This window comes from Neomonachus schauinslandi, chromosome 13 (genome assembly GCF_002201575.2).
Source record: "Neomonachus schauinslandi chromosome 13, ASM220157v2, whole genome shotgun sequence".
Taxonomy (NCBI): domain Eukaryota; kingdom Metazoa; phylum Chordata; class Mammalia; order Carnivora; family Phocidae; genus Neomonachus; species Neomonachus schauinslandi.
In genome coordinates this window covers 92,924,681-92,936,023 of record NC_058415.1, presented here as the reverse complement: position 1 = coordinate 92,936,023, position 11,343 = coordinate 92,924,681, and the positions used below count along the sequence as shown (strand labels likewise).

Genomic DNA, 11,343 nt, shown 5'->3' with positions numbered 1-11,343 from the left:
CTCTGAGTCTGCCCTCTGGCTTCACCCACCCCAGCCGGTGCCCTCTACTCCCTGCAGGGGCCTGTGAGGGGCCTGGGGTTGGCACTAAGTTGGTTGAAGCCAGCTCTGACTTCACAGACAGAACATGCTTCCCGCCACCCCCTTGGTCTGGCCTCCCCGGGCCGCCCCAGCCTAGGCCTCCCCCCCTCTGCGGGCTCGGCCTCCATCCTAACTGAGGGGCCATGGCACAGGGCTTGAGCGCTCAGGGCTCTGGGCTGGGTGAAGGCGGGACCCTGGACTTCCTCAAGCTGGCAGTGGGGGCGGGCAAGGAAGGGGGTGGGGGTCACATGGACCCCCAGAAATGGCCACTCTGCCCTCTCTGCGGCCCCACAGAGTGGGCGCCAGGCTGGGGCTGCTGGTCAGTGTATCTAGAGCCAGGAGGGTAACTGGTCTCTTGGAGGAACCCAGAGCCCAGCCCCATGGTGGGAGTGAGGTGAGGAGGGGCAGCCTCGGGGCTCGGTGGGGGGAGCGGGAGGCCCCAAGGGGGCAGAGCCCAGGCAGAGGAGAAGGGGTGGCAGCTGTCTGTGGATGAGCTTCGGTGAGGACAATGGGCAGCTGAGAGGGGGAGGGCGGCAGGGGAGGTGAGGTCGTGGAATGCAGGGAGGGAGGGTACCGGGTCCTTTGGGGGAGGGGCACGACGCACGGTCGCTGGGGCTCTGGGGCCGCTGGGGGTCGGGGGGAGGAGGGGCGGGGCCGCGCCCGGTCTGGCTGGGGCCTCGGCCTGCTGGGGCTGGGGGGCTGCGGGGACGGGGGGCGCAACTGCAAGGGGCGGGGGCGGGCCTTGCAGCCGCGGGAGGAGGAGGGTGCTGCGCTGGGCGGGGAGGGGTGTTTGCGGAGCTCCAGGTGGTCCTGCCCTCGCCCCGCAGGGACTGACACGAAGGAGATTTCGACTAAAGGCAAAGCGAGTGAAATGAGCCGAGAACAGGCTGGGGCGGGCGCTCGCCAGACGTGGTGGTGCTGACCATGCACGATGGAAAGAAAGGGTGTTCACACACGGGCCACAGACACAGCGCAGGCAGCGCGCCGGCTCCTCCGGCTCCTCGGCTCCTCGGCTCCTCCTCGGCTCCTCCCGCCCGCGGCCCGGGCCTCACCTTGGACTCGCGCTCCTCCAGCAGCGTCTCCAGGCGCTTCTGCGCGGCCCTGCCCTCGTGGTCGTCGCTGACCAGGAGGATGATGTGGTTCCAGCTGTAGACGCGCATCATCTCGAACCACACACTGGACTGGTGGGAGTAGGGCGGCACCGTGCGAAGGAAGCTCAGGTGTATGCTCTGCGGGAACACAGGGAGGCTGAGGGGCCGGCGGGGGAATGGGGGCGCTTCCCCCACGCTGCCCTCCTACGGCTGCAGACGCCAGCAGACCCCACAGCCCGGGACCCTGCTTCCTCCCAGCTCTACCCTCACACCGCTGGGGGCCACCTGCCAGAGCCAGAGACCCCAATGCCCCTGCTGCCCCCCACGCCACCAGTCTGAGAAACAGCGCTCGGTGTCTGCCCAGGTCTCTGGAACTGTCCCTGACATGAGCTCCCCGGCTCCCTGGCGGCCTTCCCGGCAGAGCCTCTCAACGATCCGCACTGGGGCTTCGCAGGGCTCCTTCCCAAATTCACGCAACCGTAGTGTTTGCCAGAAGTCTTTACTTGGGGCCAAATACTTCTTGTCTTCAAGTCCAGAGGCTGCTGCTTGCTGACCCTGCCTTCCTTCTCTGTGTGTACATGCAACTGCCAGGATGGGGCAGGACAGGGCAGGAGCTCGCAGCAGGCTCTGCCCTCTGCAGTCTCACCCCTCCATGTCTACCCAGGGAACGCTAGTCCCACGCTGATCCTGTGGTCCTCTGAGATGTCCACATCATTTCTCCACCTGCTCCCTCTTTGTGGCCTGGGGGGCAGTGCCTTGGAACCTGAGCGCAAGAATGCCCCTTTGCCTCTGGCCCTCACAGCAGCATGGCTGCAAGGGGGTTGTGGCTGGGGTCTCGGACTGGCTCTGACCCAGGCCTTCCCGGTCTGTTTGTTGGGCACAGATTAGCCATGGATTGGGACCCTGAGTGGGGCCAGGGCGGAGTTGTGAGGTTTGGTCCTCACGCTGGACCAGGGAGTTGGGCCACAATCTGAATCTGGGCTGGGGTTCTGCCCTGGGAGAGGGTGCCTCCTTCCAGCTGCTTTCCTGGATGGAGCACAGTTCCTTCCTTTTGCATACGAAGGGACTGGTGCCAGACAGCTAAGGAGGTTGGAGGGCACAGGAAAGGGTCCCCCACTTCTCTGCAGCTGAGGGCTAAGTGCATCTGAACAGTCTGGGTGCCTCAGTTACGTGCTGGGGCTTCTAGAGCCTCAGGAAGGAGCTGTCGCTCCAGCCTCCAACCGGCCTCTTCCCTTGGGGGCCTCCTGGACAAACTTTGGTGCTGACCTCACTTTCCCCTGGCCTCTGGACAGACCCATCCCGGACCTCCCCAGACACCCCTGGCCCTGGCTGGGATGACCTCCATGCCTTAGGCAGCTTTATCTAGAACTGTGGACTCCCAGCAAGATGGACTTGGAGGGGATGAGAGACTGGGAAGCCCCCAGCACGCAGCCCCTCCTCTGGCCCCTCCTGATCTGTATGCATGTAGCCTAAGGTCTGGAGGAAGATGTGGAGCAGGCTGTGGGGCCCTCCCAGCCTCCTGGTGGTTCTTGGCTTCCCCAGCTGATGAGTTGTCCCAGGATCTCCCACAGCAGATGCTGTGGGAGAGCTGTGTGGCCTAGAACGAGTTCCCCACCTCTATGGGATACCAGCTCGGTGACCTCTTGGCTCCTCCAGCTGCTGTTCCAGGATTGCATGGCTCCAGCCAGACCCCCATTCCCCACCCGGGGGCCACAAGAGTCCTATATGCTGCTGAGTGTTGGTGCTTGCAGCCCCAGGGCCTGCAGACCCCAGTATAGCTTTTCCTGCCATGAACTGCCTCCTCCATTACCCTGCACACATGCGGACATCTTTTTCACTTGTGCCCTGCAGCGGGAAAGGCTGGGACCCACAACCTCATGGCTGTCTGGTGCACCCCTTCCAGGCTTTTCCTACCCTGACAGTGCTCCCTCCAGCTCTCCAAAATCCACCTGTCTGTCCCTTCTCCCGGCCATGGGAACCTCTGCTGCTTCCGAGGGCTTGTTGTTGGTGCCTGTCGCTTGCCAGAGTGAGTGTATGTGTGTGTGTGGGCATGAGTATAAGTGCATGAGTGTGCCTGTGAGTGTGTGTGTGATGGAGCATGAGTGTGTGGGAGGGTGAACACGTTGGTGTATGTGAGTGTGAGTGTAAGAGTGTGTGTGGTGTGAGTGTGCATGTGTGAGAGTGTGTGTAAGAGCACCTGAGTGTTCATGGGAATGTGTTTGTGTGTGCACGTGAACTTGGTGTGAAGGTATTGTAAGAGCATGTATGGTATGGGTGTGCATGTGAGTGTGCATATGTGTGAATGTGTGTAAGAGTACCTGAGTGTTTGTTCATGGGAATATGTTTGTGTGTGCACGTGAACTTGGTGTGAAGGTATGGGTTTATTTGTATCTGTGAATCTGTGTGAGTCTGAGTTTGCATGCTAGGATAATGTGTATCGGTGTGTATGTGTGTGCATGTCAGTGAGTCTGTGTGTGTCTAAGGCTCTGTGTATGGGTATGAGTGTGTGAACATGCATGAATGCATGAGCTCACGTCTCACCCTGCTGCTCCTCGAGCCCAGAGCCCATGGTCTGAGCGCCTCTGTGCCTCCGCCCTCCTCCCTCTCCCCAGGGTAGCTGCCGGTGGCCCTGGGCTGCCGGACTCAGCCACTGGGTCTGAACGCAGGAGCAGAGCCAGCTGGGTCCCCACTGAGTGGTCAGGCTTACCTTGTCTGAGTAGATGGACATACGGGTGGTCAGCCCCAGGACGGGGATGCGGTAGAAGCCGGCTGTGTAGGAGACGGGGGTGGGAGTGAAGTGGTCGTTGGGGGTAGGTGGATGGCTAACTAGGATGGCGTAGACCTGTGGACACAGGGGACAGGGTCAGCTCAAGTGGGGGCTGGGGTGGGATGGGCACTGCCCTGGAGCTGGCTGCCCAGAAGCAGCGGAGGCTGAACTCAGCAGGCCAGGGGTGGGGGTATCCAGGGGCACCGTTTGTGCACACATGCAGCCCAAGGGGTACACACCCCCAGGCAAGGGGACAAGACCCTAGAACCATCCTCAGAGTCTACAACAACTGAAGGGGTGAGTGAGTCAGAGGCAGAGCAAGACTCCGGGGGCAGACAGGACACACAGGGAGATGACAGACCCCTCCCCACACTTCCCCTGCCTGGGGCCTCCCTTGACCCCTCACACTGGAGGGACTGTCCTGGGATGTGTATTGAGACCCTGAAAGGGAAGGCAGAGACTGTTCTCGGGTTGTCCCAGGAGGTACACATTGCCCCCAGCATGGGCTGGCGAGAGTGGCTGGTCCCGCATCATGCTGACGAGCACACCCACTGTCCCTCCTGGCCGTGGAGGCCAGTGCTCCAGAAACTGCAAGCTGCTCCCAAAGGTCTGCATCTAATACTGCAGATGGAGCTTTGTCGGGAGAAGCCAGGCAAGGAGTCACGGGTGCCCTCAGTCCTGCAGGTGTCTTCCAGGGGCCTGCTGAGCTCAGCCTAGTTTGAACCAGACCCAGTCCTGACTTTGAGCACTGACCACATCCTCGAGAAAGGAGAGTGCTGGGGAGGGGCGGGCAGCCTAGCCTTCCTGCCTGGACCACGGCCCCTGCAGGCAGGTCTGAAGCCGATGGCTCAGTCCTCCAAGGCAGGGGAAGGGTGGTGGCAGGGAGCAGACGGCTTGGCAACTCCCTGCCACCCTCCCGTTAGAAGGACCTGTGTCTGTCCCAACTCTGCCTTCCAGTCTGTGAGCCACAGGGCCCACCTCTTCCTGCTCATGTGGTGGGGGGCGGCAAGCTCCAGCCCCATACGTGGGGTGACGGATGTCAAGCTAGCACAGCCCTCGCCCATAGGGTGCGCCCCGCGAGGGGCAGCTGCTGCCGTCACCGTCACCGTTGCTCCTGGCACTGGCTGTTCTCTGAGGGAACAATGCTCACAGACGGCATAACTGTGAGTGGGAGGAGGGGCCCCCAGAAAGGGCCTTACCCGGACTCTCTAATTCCTCTTCTTCACGTCTCTCCCTCATCCCAGATGGGACACGTGACCTAAGCTGCTGGCCACGAAGACTTCACCCAGTCTTATCTCTCGTGCTCGGGGCTGGGAGCATGGAGGTGGCTTGTGAGGTGGGGAGGGGGAGATTTCTGAGCAAAGCTCAGCCCCAGCCTCTGCAGTTGGAGCTGTTTGGACTGGCTATCCCTTCCCGGGTCCTCACCTCCAGTCTGCACCCAAAAGTGCCCAGTCTGTGTCTGCGTGAGTGTCTGATCATACAGGTGTTCACAAGTGTGTGCTGGAATATGCGTGTGTATAAATGTATGCCCCAACATGTCCTTATATGTATGTGCATGTGTGTGCATGATTGAACCCCTGTTTGCATGTGCACCTGGGTGTGCCAAGCACTGTGTGGCCCATGAGCATGTGTGTCCATGGCTGTGCATGTGTGTTGGGCAGATGTGTGTGAGTGAGCATGTGCAATTGATTGTGTAATGCTGATGTGCATGAGTGTGTGCTATTGTAAGTCTAGGCATCTCTGTGCATAAACACAGATGTGAATGCATGCATGCGTGAGTGTGCCCGTCCACCGATGTCCAGAGATGTGCTGTGTCTGGCAGGTGAGCAAGGATGAGCATCATTTGGCCCAGTGTCGGTCCCGACTCTTACATAAAGGGCTGCATTGCAGTGATCCCGTGGATTCATTGGAATTCAGCAGGCAGCACGGCACAGGGGCGGACAGCTCTGACAGGCAAAATCCTAGGAGTCATGTCCTCCCCCGCAGCGCTGGTAGTCAGCGGGTCCCACGCTGTGCCGGACACCTCCCACATGCACAGTCCCTGCTCCCACCCTCCAGAACACTCTGCTTCAACACCTGGGTCATTTCCCATCTCAGACAAACCCATGGATGGGGGGAGGGGAGGGAGGAAGGGAAGGAGGTCTAGAAGCAGAGACAAAGATGGCCCCAGGCCCCATCCTGTTTAAAGACCTGCGCACAGTGCGTGCTTGGGGCTGGGAGAGCACTTCTGCCCATAAGCCCAGGATACCCACCCCTCACCGACACAGTGATGAAACAAACCATGAAATGCTTGCCACGCGTCTGCACACATGGGTCAGGACCTGGAGCCCTGGAACCTTGTGAGGACTGACCAGGGTGGCAGGTGACCAGTGGGGGGGGGGGAGCAAGATGCAGCAAGATGGGGAACTGGTTTGGCTGCTAGTGAGACCAGCCCTTTCCAACATGAGCCAGCTCGCTTCAGGGTCCTTTCTTAAGAGGGCTAGGAAAGAGTGGGATGAAACTGGGACAGTAGGAGGGATGAAGGGTAGAAGACGGAGGATGGTGGGGAGGCGGTGGGGGGAGGGGTAAGAGCTGCGCTGCGGGAGCCCTGGTGGGGGGTGGTGGGCACCTGGCTGGAGATGAGGTCCTCGCACACCGACAGGGCCATCTGGATGGCGTTGGGTTTGTGGGTGACGGAGGTGGCATTGAGTTGGATCTTCCAGGAGCCATGCCGCTTGTTGGCCTGGTTCACCGCCTCACGGAACATCTGCTCGTGCTTCCGCGTGCTCAGCACAGCTCCGATGTTGACGATCTTGGGGTCGCACGCGGCGCGGGCAAAGGAGCAGGAGAAAAGCAGGGCGAGTGTCAGCAGGCGCATGGTGCTCATGGGCTCCGGGCAGAGCCCTAGCTCTGGGCAGCGCGAATACGGGGCCTTCGGCGCATCCCCAGCGGGGTGTCCCGGCCGTCCTGGGCGCGCCCGATCCCGCGGAGATCCTACGTCTTCCCCCGGAGCCGTAGTCCCCGGACGTCTGCGGGAGGGAAGAGGGCACCCGAGCCCTCGGTCGGCGGGCGCTGTGCCGGGCACGCGGGGGTCCCACGGCCGCGGGAGCGGCTGGCGCTGTCCGCGGTGCTGAAGCGGGTCCGGGTGCTGCTCCAGGCGCCCGGCGCCGCCGAGAGCTCGTCGCAGCCGCGGCTCCTTCGGGGGCTTCGCTGGTCCTGGTCCCGACGCTGCGGCGACCGCGGAAGCTGCGGAGCGGCGAGTGGGGCCAGCGTCTCCTGCCCCTCCCGCCGCCCCCGCTTCCCAACACGGAGCGGCGCCTCCCGCGCCAGAGTGTGCGCCTGCGTTGGTGCGAGCATTTATCAGAGCACACGAGGGGTAGGGGGGAGGCTGTGCGCGCGTGTGCGTGTACGCGCGGGTGTGACAGTGACGGGCAGGGAGATGAGTTTAGAGAGGTTAGAGGGGTTCGTGTTCCTGCGGCAGCCTTGCGTGTCTTTTAACATGACCAAATGTGTCCTGGTGTGTGTGTGTGTGTGTGTGCACGCGCGTGCGCGCGCAGGAGTCCTCACTCATAGTCAACGATATTTAGGGGCCTGACTCTGCTGGCTGGAGACCCAGGGGTGTGGAGAGGCCCTAAGCCATGCCCCTGGGGGAGGGACAGTGGGACTCCCCTCTCCAAAAAGCTCAAAAATGGGAGAGAGACCCCATCTGCCTGGCCATGTGACTTGGACTCCCCCCAGAGGGTTGAGAAGAATAGAAAGGGTGACAGCGGCTGCCCCCATGTTGAGCTGGGTCTTCCAGCGGAGTCTGGGGTCTGGACCCAAATCAGTTATGCAGAAGCCAAAGCCAGAGGGAGTTGTGTTTGTAGCAGATGGGACCAAGGTTAGACATCAGAAAGCCCTGGCTCCGGTGAGGTGTGTGCCAGGATAGACATCCAATATCCCCTGCTTCTACTCTTCCCCTACTCTTCCTCTCCTAGTTCACTCCCAGCCCCCACCCCTCCTGCCCCTTTCCAGAGCCTCCCTTGTCCCTCTCACCCTCAGGATCCTAATTCTTTGTCCCCACACCCCTGGAGAGTGCTTCACTTCCCTAACTCAAAGGATGGCTGAAGCTCCGCCCCCTGCCAGTGACATCATTGTTTCCAATAGCAACTGAGGATTCTGCAAACCCAACTGCAAAAGCCCCCAGTAGGGATGAAGCAGGGCCGTCTCCACACCTAAGTGGTGTTCTGAGCAGCAGAGAGGGGAGAAGCCACTCCCTTCCCCTCCGGATCCCACTCCCTGTCTCCCTGCAGTTCTCACCACTAGGCTGACCCCCCGCCCCACCCCCCAGAGCCAAACACAGACACCAAGGGATATCCCTGGTTCTGAGAGGCAGGGCCTTGGCTCTTGGCATGCTCCCTTTCTCGACCCCTTCTCTCTCAATGCGAGGGAATCATTGCTGGGGGGCTAACCTACCAGTAGCCTCCTGCAAGCCCACCCCCTCTCTGCTCCAGGATTGAGGTCCACAGTGGAAGGAACATCAGCCCTCGACACATTTACTCCCCCGTGGGCTCACAGAAGGATATATTGGGGGGTGTTTGGGAGCCCAGAGCCAGCCCCACCTCCACAGGGTCTGTGGCCTGTGGTCTGTGGCAGGTCAGCGCTTGGAGGCCATGTGGGTGCATGAGGGCAGGCTGCCAGCTCTGGTGTGGCCCAGACAGCTCCAGAACACTTCAGGGAGGAAAGAATTCAGCAGGGGGCTGCAGCCAGACAGCCAGGCCCCTCCCATCTACCCCCATCTGCCAGTTGGGTGCTGGAGCAGCTCCTGCTAGCCCTGGAGAGGCAGTTTCTAAATATTCAGAAATCCGCGAGCAGGTTTTCACGCAGCTGGGAGCTTGAAACTGGCTATGGTGGAAGCAGTTACACCAGGGAAATCATCAAACCCTGCAAATCCGCGCTTATTTTTCCCCTGTGGACTGTGAGTTTGCAGCATACCACCGCCTCCCCTAGACTGCCAGTGCTCATGCTTTTGTCTCGAGTGTCCACAGGTTCCAAACGTTCAGGGCTGGGGCGGAAGCTGTGACCGCCCACCAGACCTCAGCCCCCTCCCATGACTGAGTCCCCTCCTGGGCTCTGCCCTCCATTTTACTTTGTGGGCTTCTCCCATCAAGGGGGGAGGGGTGCAGCCACAGAGGGCCTGGGTCTTGCTTTGCCCTGATAAGACAGATGAATCTGCCTGGACTTGGACCCCTCTGAATCCTCTGCAGCCAAATTCTGTAGGGAGGACTCAGGGGCCTGGGGTGGTGCCACAGGCCTGGGTGGAGAGGAAGGTACTCCTGGGGAGGGAGCTTCTCCCCCCTGAACCATGCTCCAGAAGGGGCAGTCAGTCACAGGCACAGCCCTCCTAAGCCTCAGTCGATTGGCAGACTGGCCGAGGGGTGGTCACAAAACCCAAGCAGACCACTCAGGGTTCTTCCCTGGGATTTTGGCTGGATCAGAAACTGGGCCAAGAACCCATTTCTAATCCTGTCTGGAGGTGAACCCCTGAGAACTGGGGCTTCAAGAGCCACTTGTGGACACATTCTGCCAAGAAGAAACCAGTTGGAGAGGAGGAAGCTGACAGCAAGGGAGGAGAGGGCAGAAGCTTTGCAGACGCCTTGCCCATGGCCAGCTTAGGGTGCAGAGGATGCACTTGCATCTGGTGTTCTCCTGCTGTGAAGGCCTGCCTCCAAATTAGGACTGGGGAAATGGGGCTGGCTGTCAGACATGGACTCTGAATGGAGTCAGGCTCTCCGTCCCCTGATCTGGGGAGGCCTGAGGACTCTCACAGAGCCATGCTTCAGACAACAATGATGCTAGCTTGCTCTCTTGCAGATTTCGCCTTGCACACCTTGATCCACCTGGTTCTACTGCCTGCCTCCAGCACCACAAGATCCCTCCTGTCCCTGCTCCCACCCTCTTGGATTTGTCAAGTCCCACTTTCCCCTAAGGCCATCTTCCCAACATCACAAAGTCCCCTAGGGATGACTGTGGACCCCACTGTGGACAAGACTGAGCTTCAGTTCACTCAACAGACATTTGCTGAGCACCTGCTATGTTCTGGGCACCGCTCCAAGTGCTAGGGGTACAGCAGGGGGGGACTTAGACAAGTACCTTAGGCCACATAGTGCAGCGTTACATACTCCGAAGGAAGAGAAATCAGAGTAGGAGGTAGAGCGTGATGGCGCCATGTGCTGGTTTTCACATTCTGTGATCTCTTTGATATGCATCCCTTCAAGGGGGGCCCAATGCCTCTCCCCTTGAATATGGACTGGACTTGGTGAATTTTCTACTGAATGGAATGTGGTAGAAGTGATGGTGTGTGATGTCCAAGGTGAGGTTTAGAAAGGACAGCTTCCACCTGGCACTGTCTGTCTCAGGCCATCTGCTTTGGGGCAAGCCAGCCGACTGCCATGCTCTGAGGACATTCACCAGTCCTGGGAGATGCCAGTGTGGAGAGTAACCCCATGTCAGGAGCCTCTGCCCGCAGCCAGCACTGACTCCGAGACTCCAGAGGCCCTCCAGCCTCAGCCGAGCCTTCAGATGACCGCAGTCCTGGATAACATCTTGATTGTCACATCACGGGAGACCTTGAGCCTGAACCACCCTGTCAAGCTGCTCGAGAATTCCTGACCACAGAAACTGTGAGGGACAATGAATGTTTATTGTAGTTGTAAATGCTGAGTTTGGGGGTAATTCGTTATGCAGCAACGGATGACTAACTAGGCAATACAGGTTGCTATTTTAGGGTATTCCTCCCCTAAAAGATGTTTGAGAAGACATCTGAATGAAATGAGAAAGCAGGCCAGGCAAATATCTGAGGAAAGAGTGTTCCTGGGACAGGGAATGGCAAATGCAAAGGCCCTGGGGTGGAAATGTGGCATGGACCAGAGTGAGTAAGGGGAGGACCAGTAAGGGGAAGCCAGAGAGGTGATTGGCCAGATCTTGGGGGATCAAGGAGGCCATGAGAAAGGCTTCAGCCTTGTTTTAAGTGAGATGAGAAGCCATTGGAGAGATTAGATCAGAAGAGCAACACAATTAAATTTCCTTTTCAGAAAGGATCACCTGGCTGCTACATGGGGAACCAAGCGACCAACCAGTACGTTACGGGATCACCCATGTGCCGGGCGAGAGCCGCCAGGTGATGGACATGGAATGAGGAGGTGGAGGGGCCACGAGTCACTCTCAGGTTTTTGTCCATGTGTGGTACTGCTGACTGAGAATGGAAGGGGGCAGGTCCATAGGTCTTCTGAAGTAAGAATCAAGATTTTAATATTTTTATAAAGTTTCCACTAAGCACTGCTATAGATCCTGCAAATTTTGATAGGCTGTGTTTTTATTTTCATTCAATTAGACGTATTTTTCCATTCTAATTTCCCTCATGATTTCTTCTTTGATTTATTGGTTATG

The 11,343-nt window shown here is 59.2% G+C and overlaps 1 protein-coding gene across 1 annotated transcript in view; it reads right to left on the bottom strand.

Annotated features, from left to right (window-relative positions):
- Positions 1–6,802, bottom strand: part of GRIN1 (glutamate ionotropic receptor NMDA type subunit 1) — a 28,436-nt gene extending 21,634 nt beyond the window's left edge. The window contains exons 1-3 of the mRNA XM_044920447.1: positions 6,545–6,802; positions 3,877–4,011; positions 1,131–1,307 (exon numbers count right to left, since the gene is read on the bottom strand). Of these exons, the coding sequence (XP_044776382.1) occupies positions 1,131–1,307; positions 3,877–4,011; positions 6,545–6,802 (570 nt within the window). The remainder of the gene's footprint in view (positions 1–1,130; positions 1,308–3,876; positions 4,012–6,544) is intronic.
- Between the last annotated feature and the right edge of the window lie 4,541 nt (positions 6,803–11,343).